Here is a 22,040-nt window from a genome sequence, read left to right as displayed (position 1 = left end):
AACGATGAGGTGCAAACCAGCCAAGATGAACCAGCCAGCGAAGAAGAGGATACTTGTGATTCTGCTTCCAGTTCGGAAATTGATGGTGAATCTCCCCAGCCAGGGCAGAAGAGGCCTAGGAAATCCGGAAAAGGAGCAACTGCAGCCAAAAAACTAATAATCACGGATTTCTACAAGCCATCAACAGCAACAGCCCAGCATTCTCCGAATAAGCAGCCAACATCAGCCAGTCCAAACAAGCCGCCAACAGCACAACAGTCACAAGCTGCAACACAGCCACCAACAGCTAAACAACCAGCAACAACAAGTACAACTGCCGCCCAGCCAACGCCTCCAATCACCACCACCAAGACAACAGGAATGCCACCAATCTTCTGTTTTTCCGCTAACATCGCGGAAATCAGCAGATTCTGCAAAAATAAAAACATCAAGGTGACATTTAAAAACCGGAGCACAAAGACAACCATCATTTCAACTGGGAACCGCCAATCTTTTGAGGACATTAAAAACTTCCTAAAGGCGAGGAAGATCCAATTTAATACCTTTACACCCCGAGAAGATAGGAAGAACCTACTAATGCTGAAAGGACTTCACTTCACACTCGCAGCCATTGAAATAGAAGATGAACTTAGGATCGAGGGTCTCCCAGTCATCAAAGTCACTGAATTCAAGTCCAAAAAGGCACAGGGCAAAGAATTCAACAACTTCGTCGTAGAACTAAGTAAGAGCTGTGACATCGCCGAGGTCTACTCAAAGACATTGATAATGAACCACCGGGTTCATTGGGAGCGTCTTAGGACCAACGACATCGTGCAATGTCGAAACTGCCAACGTTTTGGTCACGTTGCCACAAACTGCGGCCGCCAATATGTTTGCGTTAAGTGCAAAGAAGACCATGAACCAGGACAATGTAGAAGGAAGGAAAACACCGGATCGGATGTATGGTGCGCCAACTGTAAGAAGGAAGGACATCCAGCTAGCTTCAAAGGATGCCCGACACTGAAAGCTAAGCTTACCGAAAGGAATAAGGTGCTGGCGCAGAAAAAGTCTCACCAGGAGTTTGCTGCTAAGTCAGCATGTACCATTACCCGGCCAGCAGTGAGCTATGCAGCAATGGCCCTAAAAGCACAACCACCAAAGGCAGCAACACCCAAGCCAATAGCACCAATGAAGAACCAAACACAACAACGGCAAACCAGGACTCCAGCAAAGAGCATCCCAGTTAAGACAGGGCCAACTAAGCCGACCAAACCAGCATCTACAGCTGTGTTCAAAATAATAGTAGTGCCTGCAACAAAATAACATTTGTTATATTTACGGTGCTTCTATGGTTAAAAATTTAATTTCTTTGATGTCAAAGTTTGTAACGGTCAATTACTAATAAATGTATCGTAATTTTAAAGTGGAAAAGAAGGTGCCAAATAATTTTTCAATGATTTTTGGTTGTTCTTTCGAATTTGACCTGTTCAAAATAATAGTAGTTAAAGTTATTTTTTAAGAATTTAAAAGCGCTTTATAACTTAGAATATTTATTTTTGGTTTAAAAGTAAGTACTCATATAATTTGAATAATTTTTCAACAAAAAACGATTTGTTTCGGTTTTAATCTATTTAAAGTTCGAAGAGCAAAACACTGCAGTTCGGATAACGGAAACTTATACGAAAGCTGCTTGAAGAAGGGAAAACCTACTTGGAAATTCAAGTTTATATTAGGATGCTCCCCTACAATGGTAGCCAATGCAATAAAGTCAACGAAAAACCCGAAACGCGCGGTAGAAGAAGAAAAAAGACCGCCGTAGATGACAGGAGTAATGTCCAGACGAGCAAAGTTGAGCTTTCTGCATCGTTGTTTCACATCCAGAAGGCTTTAAGCCTGGATTACAGTGCAGTGAAAATTCGGAGGCGAATGTTAGACACTAATTTGTACGCTTGAAGTCCACGAAAAGTTCCGCTGTTAACAAAGAAATATGTTTAAATTCTTAAATTTTCGACCCTCCATGTTTAACTGTTTCCGTCGTATACTTTGGAACATATTCCGTATTGGGTGGACGTCGGACTTATTCTGGAGATCCAGTACCACCAAAGGGGACAAATATGCTCTCATCAATAAACAATATGTTACGCCATTACTTTGCTGGCCAGTTTATGTGGTCTTTTACAAACTGGATACGCTTTTTAACATGTTTCGCTGAACTTTTCGTGGACTTCAAGCGTACAAATTAGTGTTTAACATTCGCCTCCGAATTTTCACTGCACTGTAATCCAGGCTTAAAGCCTTCTGGATGTGAAACAACGATGCAGAAGGCTCAACTTTGCTCGTCTGGACATTACTCCTGTCATCTACGGCGGTCTTTTTTCTTCTTCTACCGCGCGTTTCGGGTTTTTCGTTGACTTTATTGCATTGGCTACCATTGTAGGGGAGCATCCTAATATAAACTTGAATTTCCAAGTAGGTTTTCCCTTCTTCAAGCAGCTTTCGTATAAGTTTCCGTTATCCGAACTGCAGTGTTTTGCTCTTCGAACTTTAAATAGATTAAAACCGAAACAAATCGTTTTTTGTTGAAAAATTATTCAAATTATATGAGTACTTACTTTTAAACCAAAAATAAATATTCTAAGTTATAAACCGCTTTTAAATTCTTAAAAAATAACTTTAACTACTATTATTTTGAACAGGTCAAATTCGAAAGAACAACCAAAAATCATTGAAAAATTATTTGGCACCTTCTTTTCCACTTTAAAATTACGATACATTTATTAGTAATTGACCGTTACAAACTTTGACATCAAAGAAATTAAATTTTTAACCATAGAAGCACCGTAAATATAACAAGTGTTATTTTGTTGCAGGCACTACTATTATTTTGAACACAACTGTACATCAGCACCACCACCGATGAATCTCAACAACGAAGTTGAGCGCCTCTTCGGAAGTGACCTCTTGTCAGTGATGCAGAAAGCCCGGAGTGCCGTTCCGTCTAACTATGGGCTTCTGAGTGATAAAGATAAGTCCGCGGCCTTAGCCACCTTCATCTACACACTATGTCATTAAAGAAGCTCCGCATACTGACGTACAATGTCAATTCATTGTACAGCCTGGAGAAGAGGACATCATTCAACTTGTTCTTGAAGAACAACAGCCCAGACATCGCCCTCATCAGCGAGACCAACGTGACACGGAAAAATAACATTGACATCGTTGGATTTAACACCTTCCGACAGGACAAAGCCGAGAACCGAAGAGGGACTGCAATTTTTGTAAAGAAAAATATAAGCACCAGTGAAACCATCATCAAAGGACTCTCGACCAGTGAAGCTACTGCCGTAATCTTAAACCTAGGAAGAGATGAGACACTCACTATAATAAGCGTGTACTTCAAATGCAATTCCACGGCCAAAAACATCCAGAGCGACTTACAGACCCTCAACGGCACACTCTCGAGAAGCACTTATGGACTCATCGGCGGTGATTTCAATGCTAGACATCACCTTTGGATGGATACAACAATCAACACTGAAGGGAAGGCAATATCCGACTGGTTGGATTTCAACAGTGCCCAACACTCGTTAGTTGTAATTTCTCAACCGAAACCAACCTACCCAAGAACACCTTCAACATTGGACTTCTTCTTAGTAACATCAAATTTTGTGCATATTCATCCTGATTTCTGCAACTTTATCTGTTCAACAGTATCCAGCGACTCGGACCATGAAGCAGTTCAGCTCAGTATTAAGCTTCATCAGCCCATCAACTTAGTGACACAACCAGCGGAACACTTCATCAACTATAGGAGATTGGATATAGACAGGCTGCAGAGAGAGGTTGAACAATCCATCACTTTCCCACCACACAACAGAAATCTCCAGAATGTTGAAATTGATGCTGCTATTGATTCTCTGGAAACGGCAATCACAAGTGCACTGGACAATCAAAAACAGCCGAAGACATCAAAGGACCGCTACCAACATCTTCCAGTACACGTGCAAAATTTATACGCACACAGACAGCGGTTAAGAAAACGCCTCCAAAGGATCCACAAGCGGGACTTAAACACATCAAATGCCAACTACCGGACAGTGTGGAGTGAGCTGCAGTGCACCAGCATCATGCTCCGTAACGCCATTCAACACTTCAACAACACACAGTTCCAGAAGAGACTGCAGTCAATAAAGCCCGGACCTGATGCCTTCAAGAATATCAACCGAATTGTTGGACAGAAGTCACCAATGCCGGAAGTTATTAACACCAACAATGGAGAAGCAACAACATCTCAGGAAAAAGCAGAAGCATTTGCAGCCCACTTCGAAGGTAACTTCACACCGAACCCTTCCGCAGACCCAGTCTTCTTACAGGAAATGGAAGCATCCATCCGAAGGACCTTAGTACCTAACATCGATGTAGCAACATTCAGCAACACCAATCCCGCAAGTGATCCAGTTGACAGCCCAAACCTGAGCACCCCAGAAGAGATTGCCGAAATAATTAGCCTATCCAAACCTAAGAAATCAGCCGGACCGGATGGCATTTCCAACTTCGTCATTAAGAGGCTCCCGCAGACAATATTAATCTTCTTAACCATTATCCTCAACAACTGCATCAACAACAGCTACTTCCCGCAGAAATGGAAAACTGCAAGAATCGTGGCAATTCCTAAGAAAGGTGCGAGGAACATTATATCTAATTACAGGCCAATTTCTCTTCTCAACAACCTAAGTAAGCTCTTGGAAGAGCTGACACTGAGGAAGCTCAAGAAGTTTTGCAGCGATTTCAACATTATCCCAGACATGCAGTTCGGCTTTCGGGAGAAGCACTCCACACTGCATCCGCTCATGAAGTTCCACCAAGACATCACCTCAGCTTTGAACAACCATCAAGTTACCGTCGCATGCTTTCTGGATGTCGAGAAAGCATTTGACAGCGTATGGATAGAAGCCCTTATCCATAAACTTCATTTACTAGGCTTCCCTGTAGCACTAATAAAAATCATTTTTTCTTTTCTTTCTTCTAGGAACTTCTTCGTACAAGTGGAGGATAGAAAATCAGCAATGAAGTGCATTAGAGCTGGAGTTGCCCAAGGATCAAAACTTGGTCCCTTCCTCTATAGTATCCTGACGTCAGACCAGCCGCTTGCAAGTGAGTGTGAGAACCTGCTTTAGGCTAGGCGCACACATGCGATTTCAGTCATGCGATTATTCAGTCGCAAAAATGGATCACACGGATTTCAATGCCGGTGAACACACATGCTTCTAAAAAATAGCCGCGATTTAAAAATTGAAAAATGTCCCATTTTTTTGGCGACGCGACTGTCGCAAATTAAAATGGAACAAATGGATCAGTATAGTTGTGCACACACTTGCGACTAAACTGAAAACGACTAAAAAGTAGCAGTCGCAAAGAGGCCAAATCATGCGCACACATGCGATTTTCAACCACTCGATTTTTTAGACGCAAGAAATGAAACACATTATTTTAAATGAGAGCGCACAGACTTGCGATTTTAAAATCGCAAAGTTTAAAAAAATGGATCCGGTTCTATTTTTCGCGATTTTTTTTGCTACACATAAGGATATATTATAAAGTATATAATGCACCTGCCCGCACGTGCGACCCTTGGAACAATTATTTTAAGTACAATAATGGATATACTAGAAAGTGTTGTATAGTGTATAGTTATAAACGATACTAAATTTAAAAGGACAATTCCATAGAATTCATAAAAGAGAAAACCCTCAGAAATTTACCCAGTACTATAGAATGAGTATACAATGCTTTGGTGAAATAATGGTACTCGTAGGGCCTAAAATAAGATACAAACATACACATTGCAGAGAATCTATTTCTATTTCTAATCTGGTAAACAAGCTGTCAAACCCTTAAAAAATTTTGAGACTTGTATCACTTTACCACTTTTACCAGAGCTTACATTTGTTCCATGAATTCACCTTATCATAAAATCCGATCGTAGATACCATTTATATGAAATATTCCATTACGAACGGATTTCGTGATTGCACTGAACCAAAAAGGTACATGGAATTAATGAATATATTCATTCTATTAATGTATCGTTCATTATTATTTGTCCAATGATCCTGTTCATTAAGATAATGAACGGCCGTTCATTAAAATCAATGAACGTTCATTAATTCTATGAACCATACATAATTTCATTCATAAAATTTCGAACTTGAAATTTCGAACATATTTTAATGAATCGTTCATTAAAACAATGAACAGTGTTCATTGATTTAATGAATACGTTCATAAAAAAAAATAAATGCGTTCATTACATTAATGAACGGATTCATAGAACTAATGAACCGTTCTTAAAAATAAAAATATCCGTTCATAGAATTAATGAACACGTTCATTAAAATAATGAACCGTTCATAAAAATAAAAAAAATCGTGCATAAAATTAATGAATGCGTTCATTAAATTAATGAACGCATTCATTGAATCAATGAACCGTTCATAAAAATAAAAAAAAAACCTGCCTAAAATTAATGAACGCGTTCATAGAATTAATGAACGCATTCATAGAATTAATGAACGCCGTTCATAAAATTAATGAACGCCTTTCATAAAATTAATGAACGCCGTTCATAAAATTAATGAACGCCGTTCATAAAATTAATGAACGCCGTTCATAAAATTAATGAACGCCGTTCATAGAATTAATGAACGCCGTTCATTAAATTAATGAACGCGTTCATAAAAATAAAAAAACCCGTTCATAAAATTAATGAACGCGTTCGTAAAATCAATGAACACGTTCGTATTAATTTTACGAACGTGTTCATTAATTTAACGAACGCGTTCATTAATTTTATGAACACAGGCCTACGTTCCGTAACTCTTGCACCGTCATAAGTGCTCGAAAAACATTGTGAATTCGAATGAAATTTTGTACAAATTTCATTTTGATTCAAATTGTTTTTCTACAACTTATTTCCATGCAAGCGTTATAGAACGTAGGCACTGTTTTCAATAAATTTAAAAAATTAAATTTCGTATAGTCTTATTTCTTTGTCAAAGAATTTTTAATCTCCTGTCAAGAAATTAAAAAAATCAACTGACAAATAAATTAGTCATGGAAGCTTAGCTTTCTAAATTTATTAGGTCGAGATCTGTGAAAAAGAAAGAAAAATTAATGTGAATCGCCGTTTTCAATTTTTACAAACCTGTACATTCGGTTTTTCATCTCTAATCTTCTCCTTTCTGAAATCTTAAAGGTTAAATTAAAGAAATATTTATATTTACATTAACTCTTTTATTGTTCAAATAAACCAAATGAATGGCAGGAAAAATTTTATTACATTATTTTGTAGATTTATCTTCAGATAAGAACGTGAAACAAATTATAAAAAGTGAAATTAAGTGAAATTTGAATCAAAATACATATAAGAATTGAAATTTTATGATCTCATTTAACAAAACATGAGCATTTGTGCATTCATACATTTTTTTATTTAATTTATCTTCATTTAAATTACATTCTAATCAGTCAAATAAATTATAAGGAGTGGAATTAAGTTAAATTATAAGGATTTTATCAAAACATGAGCCTTTGCATACCTATACTTTTTTTTAAATAAATAAAGTGAAACAATCAGTAAAGTAAAGTGAAATTCAGTGAAACTATGAGATCTCATTAAGCAAAACATGAGTCTTTCCGCACAATTTTTTTTTATTACCTTGATGGTATTGCGTTTCTATAAAACCCCAAAAGGAGGAACAAGCGGTTGGGTACTCCAGATTAAATAAATAAAAAATTTTGTAACAGATATCCACTGCTCGGATGAAACTGTTAAACGGAAATTTAACTCCATCAAAATAGAGAAAAATTTCAGAAAAATTCAAGATTGACACACCGTGAACAATAATGAATGGTTGGATATTCTCACCCATTTTGTTGAGGAAGGCAATATGGTCTTCTATAGCTTGAATTGTGTTGCCTATCCAAACGAATGAATTCTGCGAGTCCTTGATGGTATGTCGTATAACGTGTTTTCTACCATCTATGTCTTTTTTTATAACTTTTTGGAAAGGTACAAAGTATCCATGCAGAGCCCAAAGTAATGCCGCATCTTTACAGTCTGAAAAAAAGCCAACCACAGAAATACCAAAATCAGTAAAGCTTTTAACAACAATTTGATACAATAATTATATATTTATACATAGCTATATTAAAATGTATGATAGTGTATTTTTAAGTATAAATTTATATTTACTAATCACTTGGAATAGTAAAAAATAATAATTACAAGTTGTACTTAAAAATATTTAAACTAAGCACGAACTTTCAGATGAATCTGCTGTTTTAATTTTGATTAGAACCTCTCGTATATTCTTTTCCTTGACACGGTTATCAGTAGAGAGAAATTTAAGAAGTTTTTCCCCCAGTGTTTCCCAATTGTTCAAAAATGAGCCGGCATTTGGATACAAATAACTATAGTCTATATCAACCTTTGGAATTTAAGAATTTTAATATTTTTGAACGATGGTGATGAAAGGTTTTAAAACTCACAAAGCGATGGCCAGATGGAAGCTTATACTGAGGCCATTTATTGAGAATCTCAGAGGTGGAAGAAGCGTTTTTTATTTCCAAGAGTCTGTGGTTTATACATGCCTTCCAGCTACGTTCAAACTCCTCACATGACAAGTTATCATATTTTAATGCCCGATATGTTTGCTCTGCATCTTCTTCTGAAACTAAATAAGGAATTGATTGCCTTGATTTCAATTGTAATTTCACGAATGATGTTAAAATTTAAGTTATTACGAAGAGTATAAGAAGTCAGTTTGGACCCATTAGACTTCATTTTAGATTAAAGTCATTATGCAATACGATGAAAACGTATTGCGACTAATTACAAAAAGTTCTTACAATCTAGATATATCTTTGGAATATAGAAATAACATATGAATAATAACATACGTATTTCAAGAGTATCCTTTTCATTTTGTTCAACTTTCGGCGAAGGGGATTTATTCGTTACATTTGTTCTTGAAGAGGATTTAATGTTACAAAACTTAGCGTAAATTTTACCCCTTTTACTTGTTCGATAATATTCCTGCAAAAGTTTAGAAATATTAAGTTAATATTGTTCTAACATAAATTATGTGTATATTTTAAATGCCAATAACAACTTAAATTTTTTTTGGGACTTAGAAAATTTTTCATGAAAAATATTTTTCTTGGGACTTAGAAAATTTTCGATGCCAAAAATAAATTAATTTTATTTTGGGACTTAGAATATTTTTCAATGAAAAATATTTTTCTTGGGACTTAGAAAATTTTCGATGCCAAAAAAAAGTTAATTTTTTTTTTGGGACTTAGAATATTTTTCACTGAAAAATATTTTTCTTGGGACTTGAATATTTTTTGGACTTAGAATATTTTTCAATGAAAAATATTTTTCTTGAGACTTAGAAAATTTTCGATGCCAAAAATAAGTTAATTTTTTTTTTTGGGACTTAGAATATTTTTCAATGAAAAATATTTTTCTTGAGACTTAGAAAATTTTCGATGCCAAAAATAAGTTAATTTTTTTTTTTGGGACTTAGAATATTTTTCAATGAAAAATATTTTTCTTGGGACTTAGAAAATTTTCGATGCCAAACAAAAGTTAATTTTTTTTTTTGGGACTTAGAATATTTTTCAATGAAAAAATTTTTTTTTCGGACTTAGAAAATTTTCCATCCCAAAAAACTTAGTTTTTTTTTGACATTTGAAAAAAAATTTCGCATAGAAACATTTTAATTTTTGGGGATTTGGAAAATTTTTTAACCCAAAAAATAAAGCAAAATATAAAGATGTATTATTTTTACCAATTTTTCAGTCGGGAATCTTTCTAAAATCTCCTGTTCAATTTTGTAACTTGAATGTAAATCCAAATGAAGGTTGTTCTGGTCAAAATAAATGGCTATTGCATTGATAAGTTCTTTCCTTTGGTGTTCCTGAAATTTTTTCGACTTCTCATAGCTTTCAGCTAATGCCAAAGTTTTGGGATTGCTGTTCAAAATTTCGCCTAAAGGTATGGAGTTCGGAGAATTTTCTGATCTAGATGATTTTGGCGTGGTCGGTGTCGATACGACCGAGAAAGATGCTTCAGATGAGCATTGTGAGTTTTGAAGCGGCCTAAATGAAGTTTGGTACAATAAAAGCGGCTTTCCAAGCGCGCTTCGCCACTCTTTTAATTTGGCCTCAAACAAAATCAATTTTCCGTACGAAAACGGTTTCATAATTTCTCCCAGGTGGTGGCACTCAATATTTTTCAAAACCTCAATATCTATGTGTTCCTCTGCAAGAGTGAAATTAAATTGTTTATCTTAAGCAAAGTTAGAATTAACTTATAGTTTTATTTCAATAGCTTCGTTTAGCGGTAGGGTGTAATAAAGTGGAAAATCTTTGAAATAAAAAATCTCAATATTCTTTCAGCTTCCTTTATAAAAGCATCTTGAAAGTCATTTGAATTACGATAATGTGTAACATATGATAAGGCAAATTATTGAAGTACCAAAAACAAGAAACCATCATAGTTTTGTTGTGTAAAAGATTAACTAACTCCAAGTTGATTTCATAATTTCTATTCAAAAAACATATTTTTGAAAAGAACCCCACAGAAAAACGATAGCTTTTGACTTGGGTCAAGTTTAAATACCAGTAAATTACTATAACTTACTCATATTTTTTTTATTGTAAAATAAAATAGAGGTCAAATATTTAAGGTATATTTTGTGGCAAAACCCGTAACCTAATAAAGTTTAAACTTACTCTTGAAATGATCCAAAACTTCCAGGTGACCCCAATCTTTTAATAAATTTGTGAGTTCATCATCTACTACTCGTATATTAGTCGTTTTTTGGCAGCTTGATAAAATTGAATCCAATTCATATTGTGATGATGGTAACTCTACTGAATTCTTTATAATTTCAATGTATTCCTCATCCTCACCCTCACCCTCATTCTCATCCTCGTCCTCATCCTGATTTTCATTTTCATCCTCAATCACATACTCATCGAAAACTTCATCTTCAGTAATATTGGTCGGCGGCGTTGCCATTTCCTTAGATTAAACCTACTCCATTGTTTAACAGAATATTTTAAATATGTCAGAGTTTTCACTAGTTGTTATATTTAGTTTTGTATCATTGAAAGTTGAGTTAATATGTATATTTTTGAATCATCTGTTATTAAATACTATATTTGAAAGCTATTTTGAATTATTTATAATTTATATTTGATAAGACAAATTTGATTAATGAAATGGAAAATAATGACTCGTCGATTCATATCTGATAATTAGAAACAAAATATTCCTTAAGTCTTATAACCGTTTTACCTTCAGCAGTTTTTATTAAGGTTATTGGTGGACCAATGAGATCTTTTAAAGATATAATTGAAAATCTCCCTAACTCGTTTTCGTCGATTTCAAAAGATAATAAATGCGGATTGTATTGAATTTTATTAATTTTTTGGCAAAACAAGAAAACTGTTTTTTTTTTTCAAAAGAATAATGTCTATTATAACAAACAGTTCTACATCTGATTTAAATTGGGCTACATAAAATTTTATTTGGTATTTGTAGCCTTGGATTTCAGCTTTAGAGTAAAACTCTATGTCCGCTGACGGTACTTTCAAAATATCTGATACAAGATTTCTAAAATTACTTTCTTTTTTATTTGCTTCACAGATAAAAAAAAATGCTGTGAAAGTGATCTAGGGTATTAAATAACTTAAATGCTGTTTTTAGCTGATATTTTTTTGCTAGGGTCACACAAATATTTTTACGAGACGTAATAGCATGAGCATAAAGCTTAAATTCTTTATGCTTAGCTTCAAATTTAAAACACCAAAAGTTCCGAATGGGTCCGGATTGTTTCAGAACAGTAGGATAATGAGTTAAATTATGATGTTTTGGTTTCAGAGTGTCATTGAAAAGACGAACATAATCCTTGTTGTGAGTTTCAATTTTTATTTTCAACATTGAGATGATGTCATCGCAAATTTCAAAAGAAAGCAGCATATCAATTATTTCAATTAAGTTGAGCAGAAATTTCCATACCTCGTCATCATGTGGAACTAAATCTCCGATCATTATCTGAATATAAGAAATGAATGTCATCATTTCTCTTGCTGTCATTTTTAAATGTTTATTTTTTAAATTATTAATTTTTATTTCACCTGATATGTTATCAATTTCTATTGGACCGTATTGAAAGGTTTGTTTTCTTAAATTAAAGGTTTCCAAAGTAAAATAAGAAACTTTATAGATAAAATATGTAATAATATTGCAAAGGTCGTAATGACAAACCCCTTCAAATATGTAAGTCGTGCATGAGATCAACGCAATAATTTTCTACTACATGAAACGATGGTATTTTATTAAGTTGTGAATATCTTTGTATGCCAGTTTCAGAAGGATTGTTTAAAAGAACATCATTTTGATAGTTACTACGGTTTCGTAAGAGATCGTCTCGTTCAACTGATAGCGTCTGCGCTTCAGATTTTTTGACTTTACAGAACCTACAATAAGAATTAGCTGAAAATGATCTATTGAAATCTAAAATTGTGTTCAAACCCAAATTATCTCCTAACACAATTCCCAAAACAAAATGAACTTTTTTTTTATTTTGACCATTAATTGTTATATCAACCCCATCGACTTCAAGACTTTTAAGCTCCTGTATTAAAGTTTGAAAACACTTTTCATTTCCAAACGACTTTAAATCCTTAGATTTTATGATTCCTGCTAAAAAAATATTATCTAACTTTGATTCTTTCCACGGGAGGCAGGGAAAAGAATAGTAAATATTACATATCGAATGAACCCCGGCATGAGAACTTAATGGATTATTGATTTCAAAATCATCGGAGTATAGAAAATAAGGGATAATTATTTTTCCTGGGTACAAACTACTTTTTTGCTTCCAGAGGTCACCTTGAATGAAACTTGAAATTTTGTTTTCTTCACTTAAATTTTGCATATGAAGAATGGTATTTTTGAAAATGTCACCACTCTCAAAAAATTTTTGGAATTGAAACTTTAATGGCATTAAAACACCTTTAGTGTTATCTTCGTCATACGTTAGGTTCCCATCTCGATAAACTGCATTGATCTCATTGTTTACTGAAAATTCGTTTATGCTTTCTAAAAAATTATTATTTTGTAGCCAGTTAAATAGTTTGTATTCAGTATTGCAATAATAAAAAGGGTTGCGACACTTTGATATTAGACTCAAAAATACGTTATGGACTTCTATGTTTTTGTTCGCAAAGTATTCATTTGAAAATGATTTCAACAATTCAACGATAGGATTCAAAATAAAATTTTGTATACCTTCTTGAATTTCAATAATATTTTTTCTTGAAAAACTGTTATTATTATGTAATTTCAAAACGAACCCAGTCGCAGAAGTAAAAAGTTCATTCAGACTGTTTTCGACATTGAATTTCTTAACTTCTGGAATTTTACTTTCGCAATTGTCCGAGCATTCTTGAAAGCAGTTAAGTGTCGCATTGCTTTCGAAAATTATATTTTGATTTATATTTTCTTGATAAGAGCTACTAGTACCATTTATAGGTTGTGTTGGTTGTGTTAGAACATGTTTTCTAGTTAAATGTTTTTTAAAACTTCCCAAATTTTGAAAGGACTGCTTGCAATTACTTTCCATACACCTAAAAGTGCTATATGTACTTAGATCATGTCTTTTTTTTAAATGTGCTATAAACGCGTACATAGACGATATATTATCTTTACAGATGAAACAAATCATTTTATGATTAACTCTTATTAACTTTCCCAATGAAACTACTGACGGAGTAGACGAAGTAGCGGATGAGAAAGAAGTCCTAGAAAACATTTAAAAATAAATTATTGAAGCATTAATGCTTTTAGAGATGGGATTTCAACTTCCTTCAAACACAAACAAAAGATAAAAAAAACTTCACAACAACTTCAAGGAGTTTTCTGTTAGGATTTTTTGTTTATGAAAAATCATATTGAAAAAGTTAATTTATTCAAGTTTAAAACTTCTAAGTCAATTTTTGGTCCGGTTGCGGAAGAGGGTTAATGATTATAATGCAATCAAATTGTAAAATATTAATAAAAATGATTCTAGCCAGTAATTGTAGTTTCATTTCTTTGAAATGAACAGCAAGTTTGTTTTAAGTCTATACAAATTTTGAGAATGTCGTTTAATACATTCTTCTGGGAAGGTATCGATATATATATATATATATACATATATATGTATATATTTATAAGATAAAATGAATGCAATATAAATCATAAAAAGTAGGTACATACCAGGAATTATTTTAGCAAGATTGATAAAAGATAAAAACGAAGTTCAAATACTTTATTAGGTTTTTTTTTTAATATTTTATGAAAATTCATATTGAAAAAGTTAATTTATTCAAGTTTAAAACATCTAAATCAATTTTTGGCCTGTTTGCGGTAGAGTGTCAATGATAATATGCAAGTTTATTTCAAAATACTAATGAAAATGATTGTAGATGGTAATCCTAGTTTCATTTTTTCTCAATTTAGTAAATCAAACTCTATAAATTATCAAAACCAACGCTGAAAATTGCCTAAAAAAGTCATTCTATTCAAATTTTATTAATACTCTACTGCATACGCTGCTATCAGAAGAGAAAAATAAACTAAAAACGAAGTTCAAATACATTATTAGGATTTTTTTAAGATATTTTATGAAAATTCATATTGAAAAAGTTTATTTATTCAAGTTTAAAACTTCTAAGTCAATTTTTGTTCCGGTTGCGGAAGAGGATTAATGATTATAATGCAATCAAATTTTAAAATATTAATAAAAATGATTCTAGGCAGTAATTGTAGTTCCATTTCTTTGAAATGAACAGCATGTTTGTTTTAAGTTTATACAAATTTATTATAAAGTAAATAAAATAAAATAAGTAAATAAATAAAAAGTAAGTACATACCAGAAATTATTTTAGCAAGATTGGTGGCGGCTGGCGGGAGCAACGTGGTGGCTGGATGGAACGTGGTGTGGCAAATGACGACAACGACAGCGGAGGCAGACAATATGTGGCGGCAGCGTGGTGGTGGCAACGTGATGGCACTACATATAAATACATATATTAATACATACGTATATATTTATAAGATAAAGTGATCAATAAAAATTATAAAAGTCATTCTATTCAAATTTTATTAATACTCTACAGCACACGCTGCTTTGAGAAGAGAAAAATAAACTAAAAACGAAGTTCAAATAATTTATTATGATTTTTTTAAGATATTTTATGAAAATTCATATTGAAAAAGTTTATTTATTCAAGTTTAAAACATCTAAATCAACTTTTGGCCTGTTTGCGGAAGAGTGTTAATGATAATATGCAAGTTGATTTCGAAATGCTAATGAAAATGATTGTAGATGGCAATCCTAGTTTCATTTTTTTTCAATTTAGTATATCAAACTCTATAAATGATCAAAACCAACGCTTAAAAGTGGCTAAAAAAGTCATTCTATTCAAATTTTATTGATACTCTACCGCATACGCTGCTTTCAGAAAAGAAAAATAAGCTAAAAACGAAGTTCAAATAATTTTTTAGGATTTTTTTAAAATATTTTATGAAAAATCATATTGAAAAAGTTAATTTTTTCAAGTTTAAAACATCTAAATCAACTTTTGGCCTGTTTGCGGTAGAGTGTCAATGATAATATGCAAGTTTATTTCAAAATACTAATGAAAATGATTGTAGATGGCAATCCTAGTTTCATTTTTTTTCAATTTAGTATATCAAACTCTATAAATGATCAAAACCAACGCTTAAAAGTGGCTAAAAAAGTCATTCTATTCAAATTTTATTGATACTCTACCGCATACGCTGCTTTCAGAAAAGAAAAATAAGCTAAAAACGAAGTTCAAATAATTTTTTAGGATTTTTTTAAAATATTTTATGAAAAATCATATTGAAAAAGTTAATTTTTTCAAGTTTAAAACATCTAAATCAACTTTTGGCCTGTTTGCGGTAGAGTGTCAATGATAATATGCAAGTTTATTTCAAAATACTAATGAAAATGATTGTAGATGGCAATCCTAGTTTCATTTTTTTTCAATTTAGTATATCAAACTCTATAAATGATCAAAACCAACGCTTAAAAGTGGCTAAAAAAGTCATTCTATTCAAATTTTATTGATACTCTACCGCATACGCTGCTTTCAGAAAAGAAAAATAAGCTAAAAACGAAGTTCAAATAATTTTTTAGGATTTTTTTTTAAATATTTTATGAAAAATCATATTGAAAAAGTTAATTTATTCAAGTTTAGAATATCTAAATCATTTTTTGGCCTGTTTGCGGTAGAGTGTTAATGATAATATGCAAGTTTATTTCAAAATACTAATGAAAATGATTGTAGATGGCAATCCTAGTTTCATTTTTTCTCAATTTAGTATATCAAACTCTATAAACGATAAAAACCAACGCTGAAAAGTGCATAAAAAGTCATTCTATTCAAATTTTATTGATACTTTACCGCATACGCTGCTATCAGAAGAGGAAAATAAACTAAAAACGAAGTTCAAATAATTTATTATGATTTTTTTAAGATATTTTATGAAAATTCATATTAAAAAAGTTAATTTATTCAAGTTTAAAACTTCTAAGTCAATTTTTGGCCTGTTTGCGGTAGAGTGTTAATGATAATATGCAAGTTTATTTCAAAATACTAATGAAAATGATTGTAGATGGCAATCCTAGTTTCATTTTTTTTCAATTTAGTATATCAAACTCTATAAATGATCAAAACCAACGCTTAAAAGTGGCTAAAAAGTCATTCTATTCGAATTTTATTGATACTCTACCGCATACGCTGCTTTCAGAAAAGAAAAATAAGCTAAAAACGAAGTTCAAATAATTTTTTAGGATTTTTTTTTAAATATTTTATGAAAAATCATATTGAAAAAGTTAATTTATTCAAGTTTAGAATATCTAAATCAATTTTTGGCCTGTTTGCGGTAGAGTGTTAATGATTATAATGCAATCAAATTTTAAAATATTAATAAAAATGATTCTAGGCAGTAATTGTAGTTCTATTTCTTTGAAATGAACAGCAAGTTTGTTTTAAGTTTATACAAATTTTGAGAATGTCGTTTAACCCTTTGCTTCCTAGTGGTTTCAGCATGAAACCACGTATTAATTACTTTGTTAGTTTTTTTTTAATAAAAAATGGACTTCTCCTTTTGTACTCTCAGCTCAAAACATTCCTTATACAATGTTATTACTAGTACAATCATTATTTTTTCATATTAGTGTGTAATTAGAAAATATCAAAACTTTTTTTCAAGATATTTGTATTTTTTTCCGGGAGCAAAGGGTTAAATACATTCTTCTGGGAAGGTATCGATATATATATAATATAAATCATAAAAAGTAGGTACATACCAGGAATTATTTTAGCAAGATTGGTGGCGGCTGGCGGGAGCAACGTGGTGGCTGGATAGAACGTGGTGTGGCAAATGACGACGACAGCGGAGGCAGACAATAATGTGGCGGATGTGCCGGCAGCGTGGTGGTGGCAACGTGATGGCACTACATATAAATATATTAATACATGCGTATATATTTATAAGATAAAATGATCAATAAAAATTATAAAAAAGTAGATACATACCAGGAATTATTTAAGCGTGATGATGGAGGTGGCTGGCGGGAACAACGTGGTGGCTGGAAGGAACGTGGTGTGGCAAATGACGACAACGACACCGGAGGCAGACAATATGTGGCGGCAGCGTGGTGGTGGCAACGTGGTGTAAGAAGAGCACTAAATATATATAAATATATTAATACAATTATAACACATTTTAGGGATGAAAACACTTACCTTAAATTTTTGATGCATGAAACGACGTGATGGCAGCAGGCGACGGGCGGGCGGCGGCAAATGGGAAATCGAACAAATCTCCTATATATATGATAAAAAACAAATTATTTAACAAAATAAATGTGTACTTTTAATAAATAAATGCTTTTAAATAATAAATACTACGTAATCTAATGAAATACTTACTTTTTATTTTTGCTTCAGCTCTCCGCTGAATAGCTCCTCTTATCGATCAGACATTCACACTGTAACTGAATGGCTTGGGTTGGCTTGGGGACGCCGGCTACATCATTTAACGAAAGAAATTCTTTCGTTCTACGTATCAACAAGTAGTGTTCCCACTTTATTTTACGCGTTCTTTAAAATTTAAGTGTGAACTATGTGCAAAGAGCACAGTTAATACACAAAAGCAAATATCTTGTAAATATATGTTTTCAAAAATCGAATATCATAGATATTGTAAGAATATTGACAATCACAGTAAAAAAAAATAACTTAAAATTTTCTTTCATGTTGAAAGCACAAACAGATGAAACGACACCAAAAAATAAGTACTAAAGGGGTTTTCACATTCAACAACATTTACATCTCCTTGTGTCGTTAACTACTGTTCACATTGATACGAACGGTTGTTCAACCGAGATAAATGTTTGCGTGAGCAAGAAAACTTTGAAAATGGGAACAAAACACAAAACTACTTAATATGTACAAACACAAAAAAATACACAAGGTAATAAGCCCCGTCTTATTTGATTCCCCAACTCGGTTAAAAAAAAATGATATTTCGACACCTGTCAAATGTGGTCTCAAAACATTTTATTCTCATACTCATAAAAAGGGTTATTTTGAAACCTGCAAACTGAATAAAATTATTACTTTAGTAAAAAGTTAAATGATATGAAAATCTTGTTCATAATTTGATACACTTTTTAAAAGTGTGATCACTGCAACATGCAAGTTGCCCTTCGTTAAATTTTAATGAACGGTTCATTAAATCAATGAACACGTTCCTAAATCTATGAACACACTCATAAAATTCATGAACACGCTCACTTCCACAATAAATGTATTCTTTAAATGATATGAAAACCTTGTCCATAATTTGATACACTTTTTAAAAGTGTGATTACTGAAACATGCAAGTTGCCCTTCGTTAAGTTTTGATTAACTATACATTGAATTTATGAACGGTTCATTAAATCAATGAACACGTTCATTAAATCTATGAACACGTTCATTAAATCTATGAACACGTTCATTAAATTCATGAACACGCTCACTTCGACAGTAAATGTATTCGTTAAATATAAATCTTAACGAATAATTGAAATAATGAATGGTTCATTAAAATAATGAATGGTTTATTAAGTTTTGGCGCCTTTTTAAAAAGAAGAAAAAAAGATTTATTTTATTTTCGTCATATCTTTTCTATTTTTGCTTTTTTTGAAAAATTGTCATATATAAAAGATGTAGATTTTTTAATTTCCGACAGAATTTATTAAATAAGTTTTTTTGATTTTCGCTTTCGTTTAGAAGTTGTAGCGACTTTTGTGAAATAAAACATCTCGCAAACAAAAAGACATGAATTTTTTTCTTTTTTCGTCATATCTTTTCTATTTTCTATCTCTCAAACAAAAAGACATGAAATTTTTACTTTTTTCGTCATATCTTTTCTATTTTTGCTTTTTTTGAAAAATTGTCAGATATAAAAGATGTAGATTTTTTAATTTCCGACAGAATTTATTAAATAAGTTTTTTTGATTTTCGCTTTCGTTTAGAAGTTGTAGCGACTTTTGTGAAATAAAACATCTCGCAAACAAAAAGACATGAATTTTTTACTTTTTTCGTCATAACTCTTTTATTTTTGCTTTTTTTGAAAAATTGTCAGATATAAAAGTTGTAGATTTTTTAATTTCCGACAGAATTTATTAAATAAGTTTTTTTGATTTTCGCTTTCGTTTAGAAGTTGTAGCGACTTTTGTGAAATAAAACATCTCGCAAACAAAAAGACATGAATTTTTTTCTTTTTTCGTCATATCTTTTCTATTTTCTATCTCGCAAACAAAAAGACATGAAATTTTTACTTTTTTCGTCATAACTTTTTTATTTTAGCTTTTTTTGAAAAATTGTCAGATATAAAAGTTGTAGATTTTTTAATTTCCGACAGAATTTATTAAATAAGTTTTTTTGATTTTCGCTTTCGTTTAGAAGTTGTAGCGACTTTTGTGAAATAAAACATCTCGCAAACAAAAAGACATGAATTTTTTTCTTTTTTCGTCATATCTTTTCTATTTTCTATCTCGCAAACAAAAAGACATGAAATTTTTACTTTTTTCGTCATAACTTTTTTATTTTAGCTTTTTTTGAAAAATTGTCAGATATAAAAGTTGTAGATTTTTTAATTTCCGACAGAATATATTAAATAAGTTTTTTTGATTTTCGCTTTCGTTTAGAAGTTATAGCGACTTTTGTGAAAAAAAACATCTCTCAAACAAAAAGACATGAAATTTTTACTTTTTTCGTCATAACTTTTTTATTTTTGATTTTTTTGAAAAATTGTCATATATAAAAGTTGTAGATTTTTTAATTTCCGACAGAATATATTCAATAAGTTTTTTTGATTTTCGCTTTCGTTTAGAAGTTATAGCGACTTTTGTGAAAAAAAAAACATCTCTCAAACAAAAAGACATGAAATTTTTACTTTTTTCGTCATAACTTTTTTATTTTTGCTTTTTTTGAAAAATTGTCAGATATAAAAGTTGTAGATTTTTTAATTTCCGACAGAATATATTAAATAAGTTTTTTTGATTTTCGCTTTCGTTTAGAAGTTATAGCGACTTTTGTGAAAAAAAAAACATCTCTCAAACAAAAAGACATGAAATTTTTACTTTTTTCGTCATAACTTTTTTATTTTTGCTTTTTTTGAAAAATTGTCAGATATAAAAGTTGTAGATTTTTTAATTTCCGACAGAATTTATTAAATAAGTTTTTTTGATTTTCGCTTTCGTTAAGAAGTTATAGCGACTTTTGTGAAAAAAAAAACATCTCTCAAACAAAGACATGAAATTTTTACTTTTTTCGTCATAACTTTTTTATTTTTGCTTTTTTTGAAAAATTGTCGGATATAAAAGTTGTAGATTTTTTAATTTCCGACAGAATATATTAAATTAGTTTTTTTGATTTTCACTTTCGTTTAGAAGTTATAGCGACTTTTGTGAAAAAAAAAAACATCTCTCAAACAAAAAGACATGAAATTTTTACTTTTTTCGTCATAACTTTTTTATTTTTGCTTTTTTTGAAAAATTGTCAGATATAAAAGTTGTAGATTTTTTAATTTCCGACAGAATATATTAAATAAGTTTTTTTGATTTTCGCTTTCGTTTAGAAGTTATAGCGACTTTTGTGAAAAAAAAACATCTCTCAAACAAAAAGACATGAAATTTTTACTTTTTTCGTCATAACTTTTTTATTTTTGCTTTTTTTGAAAAATTGTCAGATATAAAAGTTGTAGATTTTTTAATTTCCGACAGAATTTATTAAATAAGTTTTTTTGATTTTCGCTTTCGTTAAGAAGTTATAGCGACTTTTGTGAAAAAAAAAAACATCTCTCAAACAAAAAGACATGAAATTTTTACTTTTTTCGTCATAACTTTTTTATGTTTGCTTTTTTTGAAAAATTGTCAGATATAAAAGTTGTAGATTTTTTAATTTCCGACAGAATATATTAAATTAGTTTTTTTGATTTTCGCTTTCGTTTAGAAGTTATAGCGACTTTTGTGAAAAAAAACATCTCTCAAACAAAAAGACATGAAATTTTTACTTTTTTCGTCATAACTTTTTTATTTTTGCTTTTTTTGAAAAATTGTCATAAAAGTTGTAGATTTTTTAATTTCCGACAGAATATATTCAATAAGTTTTTTTGATTTTCGCTTTCGTTTAGAAGTTATAGCGACTTTTGTGAAAAAAACATCTCTCAAACAAAAAGACATGAAATTTTTACTTTTTTCGTCATATCTTTTCTATTTTTGCTTTTTTTGAAAAATTGTCAGATATAAAAGGTGTAGATTTTTTAATTTCCGACAGAATATATTAAATAAGTTTTTTTGATTTTCGCAAAATAAAACATCTCACAAACATTGAATTAGTGAGTGTGTATTGATTCT

At 31.4% G+C, this 22,040-nt stretch overlaps 1 protein-coding gene and 1 long non-coding RNA gene across 2 annotated transcripts; both read right to left on the bottom strand.

Moving 5' to 3' along the window:
- Positions 1-7,454: 7,454 nt before the first annotated feature.
- LOC129915128 (uncharacterized) lies at positions 7,455-11,068 on the bottom strand. The gene is made up of 4 exons (XM_055994593.1): positions 10,780-11,068; positions 8,530-8,714; positions 8,303-8,468; positions 7,455-8,098 (listed from the first exon to the last, which is right to left on the bottom strand). The coding sequence occupies exons 1-4, from the start codon at positions 11,066-11,068 to the stop codon at positions 7,641-7,643; spliced, it is 1,098 nt and encodes a 365-aa protein (XP_055850568.1). The 3' UTR covers positions 7,455-7,640.
- Positions 11,069-17,451: 6,383 nt separating this feature from the next.
- LOC129917188 (uncharacterized) lies at positions 17,452-18,173 on the bottom strand. Its single transcript, XR_008772601.1, has 4 exons — positions 18,064-18,173; positions 17,878-17,958; positions 17,668-17,817; positions 17,452-17,585 (listed from the first exon to the last, which is right to left on the bottom strand). It is a non-coding gene; the product is annotated as an uncharacterized LOC129917188 (long non-coding RNA).
- Positions 18,174-22,040: the final 3,867 nt, after the last annotated feature.

The sequence above is a fragment of the Episyrphus balteatus genome, chromosome 3 (assembly GCF_945859705.1).
Source record: "Episyrphus balteatus chromosome 3, idEpiBalt1.1, whole genome shotgun sequence".
In the NCBI taxonomy this organism is placed as follows: domain Eukaryota; kingdom Metazoa; phylum Arthropoda; class Insecta; order Diptera; family Syrphidae; genus Episyrphus; species Episyrphus balteatus.
This window is presented reverse-complemented; position numbering and strand designations above follow the sequence as displayed.